This window comes from Melanostigma gelatinosum (genome assembly GCF_949748355.1).
Source record: "Melanostigma gelatinosum genome assembly, chromosome: 7".
Classification (NCBI taxonomy): domain Eukaryota; kingdom Metazoa; phylum Chordata; class Actinopteri; order Perciformes; family Zoarcidae; genus Melanostigma; species Melanostigma gelatinosum.
The window spans coordinates 3,355,623-3,379,800 of NC_136640.1; the positions used below are offsets into that span (position 1 = coordinate 3,355,623).

Genomic DNA, 24,178 nt, shown 5'->3' on the forward strand with positions numbered 1-24,178 from the left:
GCCCCCGCTGTGTGTTACACACTCTTGATTAACCGTGCACACGCGGTGGCTATGGGTTGGTGTCCTTACGCACTCCGTGACAAGGAGACGGGACGAGGCGCCGTACTCATCAAGCGACTACGAGGCGACAGATTACACAACCAATTAGAGGTGGAGAGAGAGCGAGACGTGTGAGTGGGGATATGACGGATAAAGCAGCGTGACAACGTTTACATCACCAGAAGAAGTGAGCGCGCGTATACACGTCTGTCTGGGTGACAGACACGGATGGATGGATGGATGGGCACCAGGTTTGCTTCACGGATGCTACAGAGGAGACCCAGTCAAATGAATAACAGGAGGGGGTTATTGGAGGTGGGGGGGTGGGGGGTGTACACACGCGTCAGAGGTCGAGGTATCACGTAGAGGACGACATTTAGCCACCAGCGGAACGGATGGGAGACCACGTATGAGCCCATACAGCCAATGTGTAAACAACCACGAGTGCGAAACGATGCGGTGACAACAGGGAGCTTGTTTCTTGGCAACAAGCGGGTGATCTCTTGCTGCATGTGTGTGTGTGTGTGTGTGTCTCGGAGCACCGATGGAGTCCGTTTACTTCAAACTAATCTATGTATTTTACTTTAAGAAGGAGAGGATGATCCCGGAATCCAGATTTTTCTTTTGCGCGGTCGCGTGCGTAAAGGAAGACACGAGCAAGAACAAAACCAACAATTTAAAAGAAGCTGTCCTACCTTGCAACTAAACTGGGTCAGCGCGGTCAGAACCATCGTGTCTGGATGAGTCGACCTCGTCACAGATACATAAAAGCCGTTTAAAAAAACAAACAGCGCGTCTCCTCCGCGTGTCTAGAGCACCTCTCGCCTCCTCTGCCTCTGACTGGCGTGCTCGCCAAAAAAAATAAAAAGAAGCTTCTTGCAACATCGCGAAGCATCGCGATGTTTAGGCTGCAGATACCATCCCCTCGAGCTCCCCCCCCCCCCCCCACCCCACCCCACCACCACCAACCCCACTAAAATGCACCCAAAACAACACCATTTATCATCTAATAGACTGTTTGGATTCCAGTTATTACAACAAAAATGCTCTTTTTTCGCACGTGCATATGATTCAGCAGCGCTATCACATGTCTCGCATCTCGCGGGCACAGCATGCTGTGCACTTCAAGCACCGTAGCCTCTGCAGCCGCGGAAAGGCTGCAGCAAAAACACAATGCGAAAAATAAATAAATAAATAAATCATTCAGGCTTCCTCCAGCGTGCGTGAATGAAGAGCAGATTTAAAAACAACAAACTCTTACCAACTGGCGCTTTGGAGCTGATACAGCCCATGTTCGCAGCTGCATGTAGAGCCTTTTTTAGGAGAGCAATCTATCACATCTCTTCTCGCCCCCCAAAACACCCCCTAAAAAGAATTTCCCTGCGTAAGAGACGCGGAGCGTACCTCACTGATCCAAAGCGTGTCACTCTCCTCTTCAACGGAGGCTCCACCGGGTTCGCGCTGCTGGGCACTTGGGCTCCGTGTTTTCTGTCTCCTCTTTGTTTTTCACCTGCTTCAAATCCATATATAATGTTTGTGCAGCTTTGGTTTTTTTTGTTTTTAGGTTTTTTTTTAGCTTGAGTTTCTTGGATGAGTCTCAGTTCTACGTCACCGGTTGAAGGGTCGAGTCCTGCGGTTCAGCACCACAGCGCAGGTCTCTGTCTCCCCCCGTGTCCTGGCGGCTGCAAGGTGGCCCCCACACACTTTCTTGGTCACTGCCGGTGAAAGTCCACACCACCCCGCTGGCACAGATCTCCGGTCTCTGTGCGCTCTCGTGCTGTCGCCCAGTCAGACTGAGAGGCATTGGAGGGTGACACGGATACAAAATCCCACGCTTAACTGCTTATATACAACCCCCCCTACACTCCAAAAAAAAAGTTTCCGCCTCCTTGTGCTGTTTTCCCCTCGCTAGGTAGAAGCGGATTGAGACGTGATTGGCTGGTGTCACCTTACATGCCCGCCGACATGAGGAGAGAGGGCGGAGTTAGCTGGCGGCGCGCACACACATTAAAGAAGCAAGTTGTCAACCGCAGGACTGCGTTTCTTCTCATGTGGATATTGGCTGTCATTGTACCATGCTGCATATTTCAACAGGTCTAAAGGGGGAATAGAAGAGTTGATGACAGCCTGCAGCAGAGTAATGCTGGGAAATAATTAGAATAAGAATGCAGCAAAAACAAACACACTTGTGCTTAAAGAAGGTGAGATGTTTTGTCCCTCCTGTCAAGATCAATTCACCAGTTGGAGGGAGAAAAGGTCGTGTTGGACCTTCACGCGCCCACAGGCTGCATGGTGTTGTGCAGCCATGCAACAATAGGGGACCGTCCAATTACGGCAGCATGTGCACGTGTGAGGAACATTTTTCAGGACATCAGAACCCCATTTCACACTCTCACACTGTGTGTAGCTGCAGGCGTATTACGACCTCGAAATATAGGAAACGCTTCTAAAAATACGCCTTTGACGTTTCCTCTTCATGCATGTTCAACCAGCGCACTCGAAGAACATGAATAAAAAGAGAGTGGGCCATTGTGGCCTATTTGTATGCGACCCACTCTCACTCTCAGCGTCTTTCTGTCCTCCGTCTCTCTTAACGCCCACCAGGACTCTCAACCCTGCAGAGCTGCTGACCCACGCGGCCGCATCCCCCGCTACGCCTATTACCTTTCACCGGAGGACGGATCCGGGGGACCTCTCACAATTCATCCACCCAAAGCCGGAGGACTGAAACGGCCTCTGAATGGCTTTGAACCACAATAGTGGTGATAATATTGACTTTGATCCCCGAGCGCATGCAGAGAGGTGCACCGTGTGGCACTAAGACGTCGAAGGGGCTCCCACATATCTGGGTGCTTGACACATGCTTTCAGGACTAGTGACCCCCCCCCCCCCCCTCCTCCTCCTCCTCCTCCTCCTCTGCGCCTCTCTGGGAGAAAAATACACTGACCTGGATGTGTTGTGTCAGTACATGTCCACACAAATTGTCCCCACAGGCGTGATCTCACATCGTGGCTCTTTTAGTGGCTGGATGCATTTTATGTCTTCGCTGATTGCGATCATAGATCAAGGGAAACAGAGTCACCTTAGATGTGCACTGCAACACAAGAACGTGAAGATATTTAGTCCGCAAAATGTGCAAAAAGATCCCCAAGAAGAGAATTTGGATCGATGGCGCGCGCTGTGTGCAGACATAGAGTGAGAATAGAAAAAGCCGCAGATGTTTTCCCGCACTGTGAGTGCATCCTTCAGTGCCATTATGAGGACATCAAGTGGTCAAAAATGACCACATTTATTGACAGAAACCACTGGGGGGGATACTGGGGGGGGGGGGGGGGGGGGGGGGGATACTGGGAGGTAATGTGCAGTTTGTGTCACTTTGCTCTTCACACATTCAACACGTGGGAGGATTCGTCTCACCGTTATTCGTGCTCAGGTGAGGTCTTCTCGTGCTCTGTGGTTCCACAGTTCAAAGCGCAGAGCACTTTGCTCCTCCGTGCTTCCTCTTTTCCTGCAATGCGCACCCAACTTCTATTTCATAACACATGGAAGTTGCGGCAAAAGCCACAGCGCTTCACGGAGCCCGATCCGCCCCCTCTCCTCTCCGCACCACATGGCGCTTTTGTCTGGTGCTCTAGCGCCACCGGAAGGAAGGATGCACTACGGACACCAGCGGGAGCTGCGGGAGCGCGCAGAGCCTGTTGCGCAGTACAGTTCAGCGTACAGTGACTGCAAAGCTGAAGGCGCGTGGCTGTGTGCTGGCAGAACATGAGGGGATGCTACTACAGAGCCGCAGGGCACGCTGTGCTTCAGGCTGCATACCTGCAACCTCCATAGCTCTTCATCTCACGAGTGCAATGGAAAAGGTGTGTGAAATAACAAGGAAAATATTTTTACAAAGGTCCGTTTGAAAGACAAATAATCCAAACCAAAAGATGCGCATACATAGCACATACAATGGCCAAATGTCCTGGTCAATATATATTATGTATTTATATATTTGGTAACGGATAAATGAGCTCACAAGCTCTTTCTCATTTTCAAATATGCTTAGTAAGGTGTTCATTGGTTAACTGCATACTATTTGCATGTTAATATCATGTATATTATGAGGTAAACCATGATAAGGCTTCTGAAGATGACAGTTGGAGTGAAAATTATTTTTGCTTTTGTTATTTTACAGAGAATTGCTTTACATGCTCCTTATTTTTGCATTTAATTAGCGTACGATACAAGCTGTTGATTCAAGTTCATCTCTGACTGAATTTGAGCGAAACGTTTTTTTTCTGGAGCTTTCAACCCCACTTTACAGTCTTCATCAGCCCAGCCTTTTAGTCCTGACCAAACACCTGCTGATGAAGGCGGTGAGATGAGAGCTGAATGTGTGGAACAGCAGCATGACATCAACTGGATTCCAAGAGGGACATGTTTGACCTGAAGCTCTGCATGAAAGCTCCTGCAGCATCCGTCCTTCTGCTCAAGTAATGAATCAAACGTCTGGTGCAAGTCAGTGGATAGACTGTTAGATGCACTTGTTTTCTGTCAAGTCAAACTGAAGAATGTTTAAAACCAGTTTACAAGCCCACAGCAGCCTCTCAGCTGAAGAACAGCTGACCGACTGGGCCACACGAGACATGGGAGCAGATCCTGAACCTAAAACAAGCCATCAACCGCACAGAAGGACCTGCTGCTGGTGCCATTCAACGAGACTGAAGCCTGAAGAAGACTGAAGACTGAAGAACACGAGAGGAGAAGAGAGTGACGGGTGCTTTGACCCAGACTGCTGTCTCCAGCAGGCGGGAGGACACGTCCTGTGCCCTCGGGGAGTCGAACCAGAGTTCGGTGAAGAGGCAGCAAGTGTGGGACGTGAGTGCTGTGATGGAGCAGGAGATGTGGGGGGGGCATCTCTGTGAGGGACCTTTGTTGCATCCAGAAATAATAACTAGAAGAATATGATTAAGAACCTAATTTAGACTTCAGTTTCATCTCAGTGCTGTAAATAGTTTAGTTTTAATTGTAAGAGCAGAATAAGATCCTCCAAACCATTTCCTGTCTGTTGAGAACTTGATTTTAATTTCTATTTAATTGCACTTTTAAAAATAGTTTTCCTGATGAATTGTTTCACCTTTGCCTCCTAAAACATGATAATACAATTTTATGAAAGAAATAAATACGGTCATGATTGTTTTGACTCGTGTGAAAGGAGTCGTGTGTTCCTGCTCGCTGCGCCTCCTCTCAAGCTGTTGAAGCGTCGCGCCGCCACGTGATCTATAAAAGAGCACGGACCGAATGTGTGTGAAAGATGAGATCACCTCAAACCAAAACGATGCCCCCCCCCCCCCCCCCCCCAGACTAAATGAGTACAAGGAGGTTTAACAAACTCCAACCCCCAACAGATGTCCACAATAATGACTACAATCTGTCACCCTACAGATAAAAATAGGTGCTCTTTAAATACGTTCTCATTATTAAAGCACTGCTGCAGGAATGTCGACGGTCCCCACGAACCTCAATTAGCGCTGCGGATATTGAAGAGAATCAAAGGAATGAAAAATCATCTTCTATCTTCTATCAAAGGTTGGAAGATCTTTCGCTTTTACAGACTGGAATCTTATTGGCCGAGACAATATCAGCAGCCTGTGTGGTTTCACAGAGCAAAGATATAAAAGGTAATAATATAAATGCGGTCTGAGGTGTTGCATCTGAATATGTACACGTGTCAGCTCTTTCAGAGTAAAAATAAATGCATGCAATCACCTTGTAATGAACAGACTTATCATCGGTTCATATTTCAAATCATAAATATAAACGTAGCTTAAAGGAAATAGTTTTACATTTTGGGGAAATGTGCTTATTTCTTGAGAGTCAGATGAGAAGAGTGACATCGCTCTCAAGCGAATGCTGAATATGAAGCTAACAGGAGATTAGTTTGGTTTAGCATGAGGACCGGAAGCTGAGTCTGACTCCCCAAAATGATCCACCTCTGAAGCTCCCCGACTAAGGCCTCATATCTCTTTTTTTTTTAAATCTGAAGAGAATAAGAAGTTGTGATGTTGACTTGAAATTGAAACTGGAACTACTTTTTGCCGCCATGCGTCACCAAAACTCCAGGTTGTAGCTCCTTGATTATAGTGCTGAGATATGACAGCGGTATGAATCAGCACGACAACCATTCCCCCAAAACACCAAGCTGCTCCTGCTGAACGGCACCACGATCGCATTCTGTGAAATGCATTTTTAAACATGAGAAAGGTAAAGCAGGAAATGGAAAACAGTTCAGTCACAGCTGACACGCGCACCTCTCCAGAGAAAACCATCTGTCATCCGGCGATATGACATTTCTCAGATATGATCAGTCGTTGCTCCACATCTTAACTTAAATAAACCATTTTAAAAGCCCGTTCGACTAAAACACATTGTTATGAAGCTGAAAACAACCGCTTCTCAAGAACAATCGACCTTTTGGAGTTTTTCATCTGGCGACGAATGATCTGATTAAAAAGATTCAATGTTTTTATATGAAGGAGCCATGAATGTCACTCCATGATATTTACATTCTTATTATGCATGAATCAGTTCATAAAAGAGCAACTCTCTCTCTTGGAGGACTGCTTTATTGATCTGACAGGGATTCAAGTAAACACAAGATTCATTCACATTAAATAGGTTCTTATCGAGTTTCATCTGGACTTCAACAATTACTTTTTTCTGAATTTCAAGAAACATTTCTTAGTTTGTGAGTATGAACAATCAGATTCTCTCTGTTTTAACATTATGCAGTCGGGGGCAGCAGAACCCCGGTTCGAGGGTTCACATCCCAACTCTGCCGAAGCATCTGTGAGCTAATCCCTGCTCACCCCTCCGCGACCTCTGACCTCCCAGATGTGGCAGGTGGAGCGAGATCAACACTCCGGGAAAAGGGACCTTACATCGGCACCGTAAGCGCCAGCAGAGCAGTGAGCAGAGCGACCGAGCCGCCAGCCGCCCCGGCTCCGTTGGCGACGGTGCTTTGCACCACGGGGGCCTCAGTGTGGCCCTGGCAGTGCCTGAGGTCGGCTCCCACGCAGGCGGCGTAGGCCATGGCGTGGGCGACGTAGTTCTGCTCATTGACGCCCTGGAAGAGGTGGGCCATGGGCCCGCGGGCGAGCACCGCCACGTCCTCCCCGCTGTGGGTGGCCGACTCTGTGGGGACGGCGGCCAGCTGGACGTAGTCTTTATCCTCTGGGAAGAGAGAGAAGTGTTCGTAACGCGTTGCGCTGCCCCTAGTGGCCAAACTAAATCAGTTCAAGCAGCTTTAACGGAAGCGCCACTCAACTTTTTATTACTGAAGCTGAAAAGAGACAAAAAACAAATCTTCCATGTGGGAAAAAGTAAAAAGAGGGATAATTCTCTTTATACTTTTAGTATTTATTCTTACTGGAAGACTCCTGTTGTCTTTCTTGGTTTATGAATAAAATGAAGCAAATTAAATTAGAAAGAGAAAGTACAACTGTATTATGAGGAAAGGCCACGCTGTATTACGGGACATGGATCCAAACAGAAGGGTAACGATGTAAAGGTCTCCTGCTGTGTGTCTCCAGCTTTCCTTTGTGTCCTCCAACGCTCTCGAGATGGAACTCTGAATTGCCGTTTTTGTAAGTCTGTGACATTCCTGAGAGGAAAACAAAGAAGCAACAGGCTCCATCTCACTTGTGTTGACGTCGCGGATGTCTGGACGCGTGCCGTTGGTGATTTTGTGTCCGGGTCCGTTGCCGTACATCAGCGTGGTGTACGGCAGCATGTCAGAGGCCCACAGCGGAGATTTACCTGCAGAGTCCAGAAAGAGCATTCAACATTTATCCCTTTTTATTGTTTATTTTCCTGCTTCTTCTCTCTGCCTCACAGCTCTAAAAACATGCATACATGAACACACACACACACACACACACACACACACACACACACACACACACACGCACACACACACACACACACAATCCCCAGGGGGCTTCAGGGGGTCCAGAGCTTGTTGAGTGTTTCTCTCCAGATGAGCCATTAGCCTGGCGAGTCTCCCCGCTGATGAAGAGCTCAGAGTTTCACAAGCACATTAATCACTGCTGCACTGCTGAGGAGGAGGAGGAGGAGGAGGAGGAAGAGAGGAGGAGGAGAGGAGGAGGAGAGGAGGGGTAAAATAAGGATATGACCGGAAAGAGAGGGAGGGAAGCTGGGAACGGCACAACATAACACAAGTGCTCGATCGATAGAGTTGTGAAGGCTGATACAGAGGGGTATGTGGGCTGAATCCTTAAAAGTGAATGTTTTCAAGCTAAGATGTAGCAACAACTCTGAAGCCTTTAGGAGGCACTACAATTCAGGGTCACGCTTTATATCACGTGATACATTCCAGTGTAAATGAACAACGTACTGCCCACTGGTAGACCCACATGAAGTGAGGGGGTAACAAATTCAGCATTTAGGAGAGACCTGGAAAATAATTACACCACAAGTCGTTTTGTAATTACCCCGTACGTATAAAGCCTTTCAGGGTGCCGACATCCCGAAAGGCTTAGCCTATATTTCCCTTCACAATAGCAGTGTAATGAGCAGGAAGTGTGTGTGGCACAACCAGCTCCTCTAACATCTCAAATAGGAGCACAGAACCTCCAGACGCCCACTATTTAAAAAAACACAAAAACACAAACTATCCTTAAAGCTTCAGTAAGAGGTAAACATGTTTCCCCACTTTCCTTAATCTCTTATTTAAAGAAGTAGTCTCTTCTTTAACAATTAAGAAAAACATTTACAAGTGTGATTGCAATTAAATAAGAACAACCTTTTAAAATGTTGCAGTGAAATGAATATTCTTTTGGAGCTTGTTTCTTTTTTCAGTGTGAACAAGAGGAGCTGCTAATGTTCATGTCCTGTGACCTGGCATTACTGTCTATTCACATACATACATACACACATATATATATATATATATATATATATGAAAGGAAGACCATCCTACCCTTTCATAGACGATGCAATGGTGAGTGAGATATGCATCACCTGTGATACACTGAGTGAAGAGGCTTTAAGGTGGAGGGAGAAGCAGCCTGCACGTAACAACAGAGTCTCACGCCAGTTCATTAACTGGTGCAAACCATTGGTTCACGAAATGTCTGTGTGTTTTTGTGTCCGTCTGAATTACTTTTTTTAGGGACATTACATTCGAGATTAAAGTTAGGTTAAAAAAACATCATGGTTAGGCTTAAATAACTACGTAGGTTTAAGCAACTAAACAACAAACAGTTAGGTTGAGGCAACAAAACCACGAACTTAGGTTGAGGCAACAAAACCACTAAGTTAGGTTTAGACAACTAAACCACAAACAGTTAGGTTTAGGTAACTAAACTGCAAAGTTAGGTTAAAAAAACATCATGGTCAGGCTTAAATAACTACGTAGGTTTAAGCAACTAAACCACTAACAGTTAGGTTTAGGCAACTAAAACATAAACAGTTAGTTTCGACAACTAAACCACAAACAGTTAGGTTTAGGCCATGATCACAACACGGTGTCTTCTGGTTGAAAGTCCTGTTTGTTGGATCCATCCCCTCCCGTCCACCAATAGTGGTCCTTTTGGATATTATAGAGTACGTCACTTGCTCTGATTGTTGGTCACATAGACACATTTCATTTGTGTGTCCACCACAAATAAGGTTCGTAATTGACTTTCCATCTGCATTATTTTCGCCCTGAGCAAAAAAACCCCCCAAAAACGGCATTTTGTGTCCATGTACACGAAACCGTTGTGACTGTTTCATGATACATGATACACGGCTGCATATCACCACAATCAAGCGTAGACAGAATTGAAGCTCGTACAACAGTCTAGCAGAGGAGAACATTTCATTTAGACTTTCATTTGGCTTAACGGATGTTCCACATGGGTCTGGTAACAGTTTTAATTTCAGAAACCTGAAGGGTTTGGATACATCAGCATCTCAAGGTTTAACCCACCGGGGAAAGGAGGGAGGCGTCAACGTCGATGATCAGAGACAGGCAGAGGGAAGAGAGAGGACTGAAATAGAAAGGCTGCCGGCTATATGTGTTTACGCCGGCTGTAATTGCAGAGGAGAGAAAGCAGAGGAAATGTCAAGCTGCTGGTGGCGGAGGCACACTGAATGTGATGGGAAGCAGGCAGAGCACCGAGAGGCGTCGCACACACAAAGACACACGCAACAAGCACAAAATGCCACCTCGGGGTGTCTATTGTCATGGCAAATAAACACCTGGAGGAGGGTGGGTGGATGGAGGTAAGAGAGGAGAAGTGCCTTGTCATGTGCAAAAAATAAAATCAGTGAGCCGATTTCAAACGCCTGCGGCACATTTTTAGGAAAGAAAGAACAGAAATTCAGTTCATAAATACCCAGAATGCTCTGCCCTCGAAATGGGTATCCATTGAAGGTGAAGGGGTGGGAGTGGTCGGCCATCACGACGGTGAGAGTTTCGTGCTCTGCGGTGAGTTCAAGGCCCTTGGCGATTGCGTAGTCGAAGGCGACCGTCTCGTGCAGCGCCATGGAGGCCCGGCCCGCATGGTGAGCCTGGTCAATACGCCCACCTGACCACAGAGAGACGGAGGGGTTAATGGGGGGGGGGGGGGGGGGGGTACTTGGTGAGAAAAAGTGCTTGGTTTTGGATAATTTAACAGTTTAGACAGTTTAATTAAACCAGAAGGCACTCATTCATTTTTCTCATTCATTCGAATATAATTAGGCTGACTCATTAACACGAAGAAATATTTGACTCAGAAGCGAAAGAAAGTGATGTGATTCCAGCAAACAGTGAAGCTGGGAGAGCTTGAGACTGCAGACTTGGACTTGAGCCAGCCTGAAGTCACAAAGGTTAGGATTTGGACTGAACCGCTGCGACCTTTTGAGACTTGACTTAAGATTTGAAGTCTAAAATGTTGACGTGGTGAAAACCAGCGAACATTGAAGAACAAATAAGAAAACATGCCTTTCATTGACACACATTGTTAATATGTAACCGTTAGTCCTGTACATGAGTTCATGGAATAGTTTGAACGCCTGTGGTTGTGGTGGACAGCGTTCAGAGACCTAAAAGACTTTACATCTGAAGACTTGTGACCTGACTTGAGATTTAAACTGGAACTCCTCTGGAGTGAATGAAGTCTTGATTTGGAAACTGACTCGAATTACTTGAGATTTGCGTGAGACTTTTCTCTTATGAGACTTGACGCTGATTAGTGCAAATGTGCGAGGCAACAATTGCTTAACATGGGGCAACATTATCAATTCATTTAGAGGCATGTTTCTGAGCCACCTGACACATATGAGTCCAACATCCTCCTGAAGTCTAGACTTGGACATGTCTGAAACCGACTTGGACTTGATTCTTGTCTCTAATTACTCAAACCTTGTCTTGGACTTTTATTTTTACTTGACACTTGACTGAAACTTGCCTTCAACGACTTGCGACTTGTCACCAACATGCTTTTCATTTCTTGACACTTGACTTGAGGTCTGCAATTACAAGATTTGAGACCAACTCGTACTTGATGACTTGGGACCGGACTTGTCTAGAGATTGTGATAAATCGCTGAGGGGGGATAGGGAACTGTGATTTTGAGTTGCCAAGCCTGTAGAGTATCAGATGTTACATTGTTGGAGGTGAGCAGACAACTTTTTTTGTTTTTCAAGAGAGTCTGAAAATGATCTCTTGGAATAAAACATAAATTGGGAAAGGGGACCTACCTCCTCCAGCAGAGAATTTCAGACGAAGTTAATGTTATTTTGTTGCCATTTGTTTGTTTTTTTACTTCAGCACATCCTTCCTCTCCTGTCCTCTCCCCCACCGGCGTTTGGAAAAGTGACGTAAACTCTGGTTAGTATGTTGCGGTCTCGTTGAGCTGTCAAGTGATCGGGTGCACCATATGCCCGCTTCTATTTATACATTTGCCTGTTGTTTAAAAGTCATTGTGAAGACACTCGGTAGCACCACGGAGTCCCCAGGCGGCTGCCTCAGATTAAAAAGGGAGAGATGGACGAGGAGGCCGGCGAGGCAGCCGTGTGGAACAGAAACCCGTCAGCCAACCACACTCCGCTGTAGCACACACTGCGGCAAACTCATCGAGCTGTATGCAGAATCGATGTCAAGTCACCTGATCCACTGCAGGCTCACGCTGTTCTCCAACGTGGTGGGTGCAGAACTACCGTTAAAACTCAATATCAGGGCTGAAGTCGCCATATTATACACGTAAACACATATCGATGTTTTAGCAAACAAATACCAGCGTTTAATTGCCACGTGGGGACCTTTTGTGATCAATGCTTCTATTGATCCACCACGTGAGGGCTTTTCTCTCCGGGGATTTCATTACCCAACCTGTGACGGATTAATTGATGGGTGTTTTGGAAGGTTGGTGACGCCGTTGTCCTCACCCTCCACTAGCAGGAAGAAGCCTTTAGGGTTTTTCTGGAGGATGCGGATGGCCTTTTCTGTGGTCTCTACGATGGACGGGTCCATGTTTGGGTCCCTTTCCGCCTCAAAATGCATATCACCGGGTTCAAACAGAGCTGGGGGAAGAGAAGGGCAGACCAACATCATCTTTATGTAAAAAGGAAAATACAGCATGTGAGTTTTATCAGCCTACAGTGGAGGCGCAGCAGAAAGGAAAGTCCCATCTTCCTCCTACTACTGCTGCTCTTTGCAGCACACAGGAAGTGATGAACCACAGTGAGAGGCGAACAATCCAAAGTCTCTACAGCAGCAAGTGAGCACTCAGTCCGGAAAAAGCACGATGACTGAATCACAAAGAACTCCGCAGAATACCTTTTAAATCTATACTGGAGGAGGCGGATGCAAAGAGGAAATACCGCGGTTTGAACATTCGGACACAAGTGGGTTCTCACTTGGAGCTCGGCCATTTTAATTTCTTCTCTGTTGGCAGTATATACTGGTTGGTTAGAGTCACTTCACAAGATGAAGTGAAATTAATAATTCTACAGATCGGTGTTCGGTGCTTCATGTGTTGAACCTGCATTCTCTCTAGTGTCCACCAGGGGGCGACTCCTCTGGTTGTATAGAAGTCTATAGAAAATGACTCTACTTCTCTCTTGATTTATTCCCTCAGTAAACATTGTAAACATGAGTTTATGTCTCAATCTCTAGTTTCAAGTCTTCTTCAATACAGCATGATGTTCATTTAGTACATTATGGTCCATTTAGAGTCACACAGACCATAAAGCAGGGGATGCTTTAGGGGCGGGGCTACACAGTGATTGACAGGTCTCTACCAGAGACGTATACGGAGTCTCTACGTCGCTCCTCTACCGTCCAAATATGGTCACTTCCGTGCATTGGTTGCAAACAAAAAGCCAACATGGCGACAGCAATCCAAAAAGTTGATCGCCAAAAACTGGAACTCAAGGCTTCCAAACGGCAGGCCACAAACCGATGGGTGACGTCACGACAACTACGTCCACTTCCTATATATATATATATATATATAAATATGAAGCTGGATCCAGCAGCCAGTTAGCTTAGCTTAGCATTTGTGTACAATCTGTAAAAAAACAACCTGATAAAACAAAACCAGTTTTGTTAAGTTGTAGAGCTGCTGGTCGTTTGATAAAACTCACCCATGAGCTGGTCTGTTTTTTCAGGGTCGACAGCCTTGAAATCAGTTGTATTCCACACGTAGTGGGCTACCTGCGTCAGGACACAGACATTCACACACTGAGTGGGATTCACGCTCGCTGTGAGTCACCGAATGAGCTTTTCTTTCATGACACATGTTGGATGTATTCCTTTGTCATTTAAGTGGGAAAAAAGCTCCTTTTATTAAGTGTTTGCATGAAAAGTGTCTTCAACAAGGAGAGCTCCTTAAAAAAAGAAGTCTACTTGTTCTTAAGTGTGCTGGCGTTCAAGTCCCATTATTTTGTCATTTTTGCAACCTCCCTTTTGTCCGAGGGTTCTCCCGCATGCTGCTGCTTTAATGAAGTCTCATTCCTTGTTCACTGTGTCTGATTGAAGACGTGTCACCTTTCCAGCCTTCATGCTCCGCCACTCATCGATGAGGTTGCGCCCGTCTCTTCGTTTGCCCCTGGAGGTGTAATCCCAGGGGTACTCTGGGTCCTTAGTGCCCCTCGGGGTCATGTACTTCCTGCCACCACCGATGATCACCTGCAAACACACACACACACACACACACACATATATATCGTAATGTGTGTTGCAAGCTCGCGGCGTGAGACTGATCTGCGTTACGGAGAAGCTCACATCTATGTCAGTGTTTGTGAGGAGCTGTGAGGAGATGTCGGTGCAGCCGTCCCTCTTGGCGGCGGCGGACATGTCGGCGTCACTGTACCACTTCCTGCTGGCGCTGTGGGCGTAGCTGGTTGCCGGGGTGGCATGCTGCACCCGCGTGGTCGTTACAATGCCGACGGACTTGCCTACGAGATGGATTTCACGCTTAATGTGGGTGTGTATCGGCTTACATGCACAACGTATAAACTCTGCTGCAGGCTTGTGTGATAATAATGACACACGAACGGCTTTCAGGCCTCATGCTGTGAAATGGTTGATCCGTTAATCAGAGACGTTCTCTGCAGATACTGTGTATTGTGATTCTGTTGAGTTGTGGGATGGTAAATATTCTTTAATCACCTTGATGTCCAATATTAATCCCCTTAAAGCCCCCAGTGGCAGCGTAAGAAGACGCTGTGGCAGAGAGGAACAGTGCAGGGACACTGAGATGAAGCCACACTGCACCAATGTTTTATGGGATTGTCTCACTGTGCTGCAAAATCGATATCTATGAAATGAATGTACGACTTAAGATGTGGCTTGAAACAGCTTTGGCAGTTTATACTGATTATACTGACTGTTAATCGTCCCAACACTTGGAATTTCCAAGAGAAGATGAAATGATGTTATAAGATGAGAGACATGCTCACATTCCCAAGACTCCAGAAAAGCTTCCTTTGTTTTCACTCAAATAGAGATTCTAACTCCACCAGCACAGAAACCTTAAGGATTGTCACTTTAACAGAGCTTCTTTCAGCACAAAGAAAGCAACAATTTAAGGAAATTTCAAAAAGACAAACTAAATTTAGTGTAACATTTCAGTAATTTGCAACAAGTACCATTTCTGAAATGTGTTTTTGTGACAACAGACTTAAATCAACAAACATTCACACACAAGTGCTTTGCACTGTGTGCGTGTGTGTGTGTGCGTGTGTGCGTGCGTGTGTGTGTGTGTGCGTGTGTGCGTGTGTGTGTGCGTGTGCGTGTGTGCGTGTGTGTGTGTGTGTGTGTGTGAGTGTGTGTGATGCCTGATGTTTCAGCCTGTATTGATCTTGTGGTGTCCTGGTTTCAGAGAGTTTACTTCTGCTTCTGTGACCTCGATCGTCACCATCATCATCATATTCTTACATAATAGCGTCGGGGTGCGTTCCATAACAATGGCAATAGACGTCTGTGCTGTGCTGCACGAGTCTCACCAGCATCTTTCGCCCACTTCAGGATGGACGTGACCTCGTTGCCTTTCTGCGTCTTGCAGACTCCGTTGCGAGCCGCTGCATTGACTCCGATGGTGTTCAGGTTGGTTTTCACTCCACACAGGTACGCCGTGGCCGTGGCTGCACTGTCTGCAATCTGGAAGTCCACACTGTAGGTCTACACACACACACGCACACACACACACACACGCACACACACGCACGCACACACACACACACACACACACACACACACGCACACACACGCACAGATGAGCCGAAATAGAATCTAGTGTTGGACAAAATTAACGACAACTTCTGTTTTTCCGTGTGGAAAAATGTGTCTTGCAGCAGAAAATAACAATAGAAAAGAGAAAAATGTAATATATTAAGAAATAAGCAAATGAAGCATTGAGTGAGTGTAACAATGAGAAACAGTTACAGGATTATAATCGATCGAGGAAATGGAGCCGGAACAACGAACTGCACATGAATGTTTTACAAACTGATTGTGTTGACAGGATATATTTCCATGGCATTATGCTTTTATGTGGCAATATAACAGATGGTAAGAAGTCAGAATCACCTCATAACTCTATTTTGAGCAGCGATGTATTTGCCTTCGTTGGGCAGAAACCTTTACATTGAATGCAGGTTGTCACTGCATAATGCAAAGGCTGCTCCAAGATCCCACGTGTGCACTCTCACATGTATTCACACATCAGTGCACACAACCACACTTCCCTCACATGACAGGGCCGATCACATTGGAGCCTCTATCGAGCACAGCAAACAACTCTCTGGGATTATATTATTATATGAATGAGTAGATATGAATGCACTGGTACCTCTACGTCTGTCCACATCCATTTATGGGGTGTGTGTGTGTGTGTGTGTGTGTGTGTGTGTGTGTGTGTGTGTGTGTGTGTGTGTGTGTGTGTGTGTACCTTAGCCAGTCCCACATTGGGGAAGGTATCCATGGTCATCACCGTCTCCTCTCCCGTCTGGTTCTCCAGCTGTCCCTTGAGGATACGGGCCGCCGTGATGGTTGTGATTCCCATACCTGATGCGCACACACACACACACACACACACACACACACGCACACACACACGCACACACACACGCGCACACACACGTCTTCTATCATTCCAGACTCGATAAATAAACTGATAACTTCCTCTGCTGGGATTGAACCGTCCCTCTGGAGTGTGTTCCTGCTGTGAAGATCAAAGTCTCACTGTACATCTTCTTGTTTTCGTTGGAATATTCTGTTGGTCTGTTGCGCTGCACATCGGTGGAACGGACGGGAAACGGGCCACAACATGCTCGACAAAAAAGTAGATCAGAGGGTAATTCCTGATTTCAGACGTTGTGAAACTCACCATCTCCGAGGAAGAACAGGATGTTCTTGGCCACATTGGTGTTGAGCTTCCTGTCCAGCGCCGACTGTAAAGTCTCCCGGGCCTGTGACCTCCAGAACTCCGGGTTCTCCTCCTCGACTGTCACCGAGCACACAGATCAGACCGGGCTCAGTGCAGAAACAACAGTATTCCTGTTGTTAATCGGTATTTGTCATGCGGTGTTATGCTTTGTAGGTTTTGCAGCGTAATGACCAAAAGATGAGTAACTACAGAACAAAAACGCTGCAGATTAAATTTAAATGAGAGAGAGAGAGTCAGAGAGAGAGAGAGAGAGAGAGAGAGTCAGAGAGAGGGAGAGAGAGAGAGAGAGAGAGAGAGAGAGAGAGTCAGAGAGAGAGAGAGAGAGAGAGAGTCAGAGAGCCTGCAGAGATCAATGTGAGCATGAATAAAAAAACAAACCACTCCACTGATCTTTGTTCAGGCCCTCTGGGTTTCAACGTGTGTGTTAGCCTCTTTTATTTTCCCCAGCTGTCAAACCTCCCACACATGCCCTCTTATCTGCTGGAGTACACGTCCCTGTGCTGTAACAGGTACAGTTTCATGCAGTCGGCCATTAACAAGCAGTAAATGCTGATTGCAGCCGGTTGCACAACTCCACAAGTACCGAGTGTGCTGATTTTCAAAAAGTTTGGGAAGCCTCTTACAAAATGAGTCAATGATGAAAGGAACGGTGGAAGCTGAGGACAGAAGGAAAGTGAAACGAGAGTAAAAAGAGAACACCGAGTGAGAAGAGACAGTGAGCCCTGGATGGTGGTGATTAAGGTTTGAAGCAGCACGGAGTGGTAGAAGTAGAAAGGAAGCCTGACAGGTAGCACGTAAGGAGTGAAAGCAGTCGAAGTGTCGCTGAATTTGTAAGTTACAGAGACAGAAACGCAGAGTATAAATCGTGACCCGAGATTAAGAAAATGAATGATGTGAAAAACGTGGAACTAATATGATGAAGCACAAAGGGTGGATGACGGTTTAAAGTGAGAATGTAAAGTATTAATGGCTTCAAAGGGGGTGAAGAGGAGACGACGAGGTTCAAAGATGAATGGCATTTTGGGGTTTGAGGATTCAAAGCAGCAAAAAAAGGTTGAAAAAAGCATGAAAGATAAACGTGATGAAGAGTTTGACAAAAGCTTCCAGAAGAATGTGTGAGAATGTTGGAATCTCACAAAAAAAAAGTCCAGTAGAAGAAGAAGCTGAAGAATAGTAAAGACCATAAAAAACTGAGCTGTTCTCATTCTCGTTCGTGCGCTCGGTCGCAGCCATTAAGCACAGCAAGTCCGCCACTCACACACCATGTCTTCCACCATATATACATAGTTTTTGCAATTTGCAAAGGCTAAAAATAAAAGGAAAATAATATAAAATCACAATATAAAGGGAGAAACACCTTTAGTGTGTCAGAATATCATGTGGTTACCATGTGTCCATTTGGGTCTCCAAATGTCCTTTTAGAGCTCCGCCTGGATCTCTTCATGAAGAAACTCTGTAGAATGGTCATACTTTGTCCAATCTTCTTCAAATTTGAGGCAGTTGTTCACTGATAGTGTAGTTACAGCCCTACACTGTCCTTTACCTGTACAGATACAGCCACCGGCAGTTATTTATACTGAAAGATACTTTTTTATTTTATGCGGACAAAAATCTTAAGTTTTTCCTGACTCCAAAGGCCCACTGCTCTGTTTCTGTATGACCTACAGGTTGTCTGACACTTGTGATGCATATAGTCAGAGTGGGCCCCGGGACACTTTGTACTTGAAAAGTTGGGCCCCGAGGTCAAAAAGGTTAAGAACCCCTGGTCTAGGGTGACCAGACGTCCGGATTTAGGCCGGACACTGGATTTTCAATGCTCTGTCCGGTGTACGGCGCAGCATCAAGCCGGACGAGTATTTATCCTCCTTTTTGGAGTTCCACTGGGCCTAAAGAGCCGCGCGATAGAATATTTTGCTGGAACGCAGTCTAACAAATGATTGGTTAAAAGCGTTGTCAAATAAATATCTGATAGGCTTAGGTTAGGTTCTAGCCCTATATCATTGGTTAAAAACGTAAACAAGGCTCCGTGTGCTGGCTACCTCATATCTACGCACTGAGGCGACTGACAGCCGATCATTCGGCTGTCAGTCGCCTCAATCATCAGAAACCGACGTCGCTTCACGTGACGCTTCAGAGGAAAGACTGCGGTCAAGTCAGCAGCCACTCAGATCTCCGTGGTCAACTCAGCAGACACTTACATGTGAGTGTACCTATTTGCTAAAATTCACGGTAAACGCAACCAAACGGCACAGATCGGAATAATAAAAGGTATTTTCTCAATAAGCCCAGACAATGACTGATATGTATGTGTTGAGGACATCGTTGACTCCACCCATACTGAAAATTTGACATTTTTATTGTACCAATTAAGAGATATTTCAAAGTAAATGTACATTTGAGTCGAGAAAATGCATGCATACCTCTTTCTACCACTTCATACTGCCGATGTACAAATTAGTCTGATGAAAAAAAAGACACTGCACACAAGTCCCCAATCGACTGAATCACTTTAGAAATTCTTTACTTTTTGAGCCGTTAAATGTTAACCAAATTAGTTTGGTTTTCTTTATGCTTTTAAAACATTAAGTTATCTGTTTATTATGTATTATTTATGTGACCTGTGATTTCATTTGTACATTTTAAGTCCACAAATGTTATGCTTTGTGGCACTCAGCACAGTGGTCAGTTTTTGAACACCACAATGTTGAATAAATACAAATACTGTGAACAAACACTTTTTGACTCTTTAAGACTATGTTTTCCTATTCTGTGACACATACATCATGTAGCAATCACACAAAGTTGTATTGTAGAGGGGAGCACGCCAGAGTCCTTTATTATTATTCACAGCTTCACTAAACACCGCAGTGTCTCCTGTTTGCTGGTGTGGATGTGGTCACCCTAGTGTCGTCGTCGGCTCAGACTGTTTTCGAGGTGAGTGAAATCACAAGTGTTTATATATAAGTGATATATAAGTTTATATATGTGATGTATGAGCTATTATGCCATCGCAGGGACCAACATTAAGAGCCAGTAAAAAGTTACAACGGGCCAGTGAAGTTAAATGACGTTACAATCAGCCAGTTGCCAAACCTCGAAAAAGTAAACCAATAATTTCATTTAAACCATGAACATGACAAGGAAGTTGTGCTCCGCCATGGCAGTCATGACTTGCACGAGCGTAATTGGAAATCACAAACCTCAGACGCAGTCATCTCTATCACCTAACGAGTTGATTGCCAGGCAATCTGTCGTCTTAAAACTTAACGATGTCAGCGAACCGACAGCTGATCTCAAACATGCTAAAGTAGGTCTGCGTGGTTTGGCTCTTTACTGCTTCTCATTTAGAAGGCTGCAGTTATGTTTACTTCTGTCTAGATCAATACAGATGGTAATGTCAGCAGCCTGTGCTAAAGACTGCATGTAGGGTTTTACCAAACCACACCGCTAGAGTGGCTTGAGAGCTGATTTTCAGTTTTTGACATTTCATAGTGCTTTTTATGTGTAATTTAAAGCATTTTCTTCCACTGACACACTGGAAACAGGCTACTTTCTGTGGTAAAAGATCAGTGCAGTATATGATTTTCACCGTCTGCCAATTTACATTCAGGCGTCCAGGAGTAGTGTCAGATGTTTCTGCATCAAACTTGCCGTCTCTCGCATCTCTGTGGCATTTCTTTTGTTTTTTGCATGTCATTCCTTTCATTCATTGTGTGTAAAGCCGGTATTTCTGCACAGTTGCAGATAAAGATTAGGCTACACTATTGTTCTGAGCCTTGATAGATAAGACATTCCACTGGTTGTCTGGTTTTGGTACATCTCTGCAAATATAGTTGATTTGATTTTTAAAATACCACTATCCCATTCTATGGAGCCCCAAAGTGATCAATATAAAATATAACATTCGGAAATGTAAAGAATTAACTACAAAATTGTGAGATGTTATTACAGATTGTTGAAACTCAACTCCCTATGATAGACTTGCATCATTCAGATAACTGGTATTTGTTGTTCTTTTTTTCTTTTTTTATCAGAGCTCAACATACAAGAAGAGGTCAGTTCTTCTGCTGGGCCTTCCTCATTATCTCAAAGAGGATCCCTCGTGTCTTTTCAAGACTGTAGCTGTGTCTCAATTCAGGGGCTGCATCCTTGGATGGCTGCATTCGTAGACCGGTTGCGTCACAGCGCGGCGACTAGGCTGTCCCGATTCGCATGTTTGTTGAAGACTCCTTCAAATGCAGCCGACGAATGCGGCCTTCGGCCCCCAGATTCGGAGGACGCATCTCATGGAGCCTTCGCAGCCCAGCATATCCCGAGTTGCATTGCGTGCTGGTGAAGATTTAATTTGAACCAACATGGCGGCGATTGATGCGGGAGCTGGAGAAGCGTCAGTATTCACTTTTAAATGTATAAGTAAGCATCTAATTGTGGAACAGCGAGCGGCAATCCCACTTGGGAAAAGCCATCCTGTGGCCCTTTGCTCTTCTGCTCATGGAAGCATTTTGTACAATGAAACTCTCACGACTTTCTAAAAATACAGGCACGTCAAGGCCCATCGTAAACATCTTAAAGGAACGCTAGCGTTGGCTGAAAACCTCATATCTACAAACCTCAACACTCAGTGTCTCGAGTTCCGTCAGTGTTCTGGAGTTTAAAAGACAAATTCTGTTATATTTAATTACTTGTGTTTGTACATTCTTCATAAAACAATCAAAGGGTTTCATTAGTAACAAGATTGCAAATTGGATGGTGAAGGTTTTCAGTCAATGTCAAATAAAACAGAGTCTGATGAATGATCAAAGTTGTGATGTCAATTTATTTATTTAAGAGAGCATGTTCACAGACACGTATTGCAGTCTTGTGATAAATGCCCCCGAATCATCTCCGTACATTTTTATGTTTATTTATAGGCTCACATTAGCCCCACCCCCCCCCCCGTTCAGTATCACTCTGAATGGGAGCAGGAGAAAACCCTAAATGAAGCTCACATTAGCCCCCCCCCCCGTTCAGTATCACTCTGAATGGGAGCAGGAGAAAACCCTAAATGAAGCTCACATTAGCCCCCCCCCCCGTTCAGTATCACTCTGAATGGGAGCAGGAGAAAACCCTAAATGAAGCTCACATTACCCCCCCCCCCCGTTCAGTATCACTCTGAATGGGAGCAGGAGAAAACCCTAAATGAAGCTCACATTAGCCCCCCCCCCCCCCCCGTTCAGTATCACTCTGAATGGGAGCAGGAGAAAACCCTAAATGAAGCTCACATTAGCCCCCCCCCCCCCCCCCCGTTCAGTATCACTCTGAATGGGAGCAGGAGAAAACCCTAAATGAAGCTCACATTACCCCCCCCCCCCCCCCGTTCAGTATCACTCTGAATGGGAGCAGGAGAAAACCCTAAATGAAGCTCACATTAGCCCCCCCCCCCCCGTTCAGTATCACTCTGAATGGGAGCAGGAGAAAACCCTAAATGAAGCTCACATTAGCCCCCCCCCCCCCGTTCAGTATCACTCTGAATGGGAGCAGGAGAAAACCCTAAATGAAGCTCACATTAGCCCCCCCCCCCCCCCCCCCCGTTCAGTATCACTCTGAATGGGAGCAGGAGAAAACCCTAAATGAAGCTCACATTAGCCCCGCCCCCCCGTTCAGTATCACTCTGAATGGGAGCAGGAGAAAACCCTAAATGAAGCTCACATTAGCCCCCCCCCCCCCCCCGTTCAGTATCACTCTGAATGGGAGCAGGAGAAAACCCTAAATGAAGCTCACACATTCAAATGATGATCTTCCTTCCTGCCTTTCTCTCGCTTTCTTTTGTTTTCCTTTCTTTTTTGTCATCATCTTGAGCAACTCCGTTTCTCGATGCTCCATCTTCTTGCCAAAGAACCCTCTGCGCTTCTGCTTTTGTTCTAAACAGATGTCCTCCAGGAGCTTGTTGACTTTGTTCAACCTTTCTATTTCTATCAGATACCTCTCAGTCATGATCATGTTTTTAAACTTCCCCTCTTGGTGTTCCGTTTCCACCTGTCCCAATTTCTCGCTCAATTCTTGTGTTTTGGCCAGCTCCTTTTCAAAGTTCTCTTTGAGGGCTTTGTGGTTGGACTGCCAAGCTGCTATTCTGTCGTTTATGGTCCATTCTTTCTGTGCCAGGTCCGTGGTGGACTTCTTCTCCGGAGCGTCATACTTTTCCTGCCAGGTTTTCTCAAGCTGGAGGAGTTCAACTTCTTTCCTGTTCAGCTGGCATTTCTTAATTTTGAGCTCCTCAAAAAGACTTTCCTTTGCTTTTCTTAGATCCAGGATCTCAGAGTCCCTCTGCTGGATCTCAGAGTCCCTCTGCTGGATCTCAGAGTCCCTCTGCTGGATCTCAGAGTCCCTCTGCTGGATCTGTTCCTCCAGCTGGTGCTCAGCCTGAAGTGTGTCCACGCCGTGTTGGTTCAGGCTCAGGTCTTTGGTGCACTTTTCCTCCACATGGTTGCACATAGGAAGGTTTCTGTGTTGCTCGGTCAGACTGCTGATCTCGTCGTCATTTTGAGTGAGAATCGTTAGCCATTCAAGTACTTTTTGGGGATGTCCTTGACAGTCCCTAGGCATGTTTTTCTCTTTCAACAGGAGTTCTGTCCCCTGGATCCATTGTGTCGTAGTCAGAACCCTCAATTTTTCTATCAGCAATTCTTTGGATATCAGATCCATCTTCTTGCTATTCAGGTTTTCAGTCAGGTTCTTCCTCTCGGTTTTCTCATGCTGGAGTTCACCTTCTTTCCTACTCAGGTGGCATTTCGTCTTTTTGAGCTCCTCAGAAAGACTTTCCTTTGCTTTTCTTAGATCCCGGATCTCAGAGTCCCTCTGCTGGATCTCAGAGTCCCTCTGCTGGATCTCAGAGTCCCTCTGCTGGATCTCAGAGTCCCTCTGCTGGATCTGTTCCTCCATCTGGTTCACCTTCCTCTGGTGCTCAGCCTGAAGTGTGTTCAAGCGGTGTTTTGTCAGAGTGTTGTATTTAGCAAGCTCCAGAGCGTGGCGTTTAGCAGTCAACTTATTTATCATGCAGCTGATCTCTTCAATAGATTGAGTGAGAGACGTTTCCAGAATACAGGTATGTACTTCTTGGGGATGTCCATGAAGATCCTCATCCTCATTTGTTTGGTTGTATATTCTATCCATGGAACTTTCTGTCGCAGACATGTTACAAAAACGTACTTTTACTTGATGCAAAAAAGACTTGT

At 45.6% G+C, this 24,178-nt stretch overlaps 2 protein-coding genes across 2 annotated transcripts in view; both read right to left on the reverse strand.

The window, feature by feature from the left end:
- Positions 1-1,642: 1,642 nt before the first annotated feature.
- alp3 (alkaline phosphatase 3) lies at positions 1,643-17,022 on the reverse strand (the record flags this gene model as incomplete). The annotated part of the gene is made up of 11 exons (XM_079271541.1): positions 16,908-17,022; positions 16,470-16,585; positions 15,526-15,700; positions 14,303-14,475; positions 14,066-14,206; positions 13,663-13,732; positions 12,463-12,597; positions 10,428-10,619; positions 7,726-7,842; positions 6,966-7,257; positions 1,643-1,832 (listed from the first exon to the last, which is right to left on the reverse strand). The coding sequence occupies exons 2-11, from the start codon at positions 16,581-16,583 to the stop codon at positions 1,643-1,645; spliced, it is 1,599 nt and encodes a 532-aa protein (XP_079127667.1). The 5' UTR covers positions 16,584-16,585; positions 16,908-17,022.
- A 5,690-nt stretch (positions 17,023-22,712) lies between these two features.
- LOC306779576 (eukaryotic translation initiation factor 4 gamma 1-like) overlaps positions 22,713-24,178 on the reverse strand; it is a gene marked incomplete at its 3' end in the record, with an annotated part of 24,009 nt that continues 22,543 nt past the window's right edge. The window contains exon 14 of the mRNA XM_079271542.1: positions 22,713-23,239. Within this exon, the coding sequence (XP_079127668.1) occupies positions 22,713-23,239 (527 nt within the window). The remainder of the gene's footprint in view (positions 23,240-24,178) is intronic.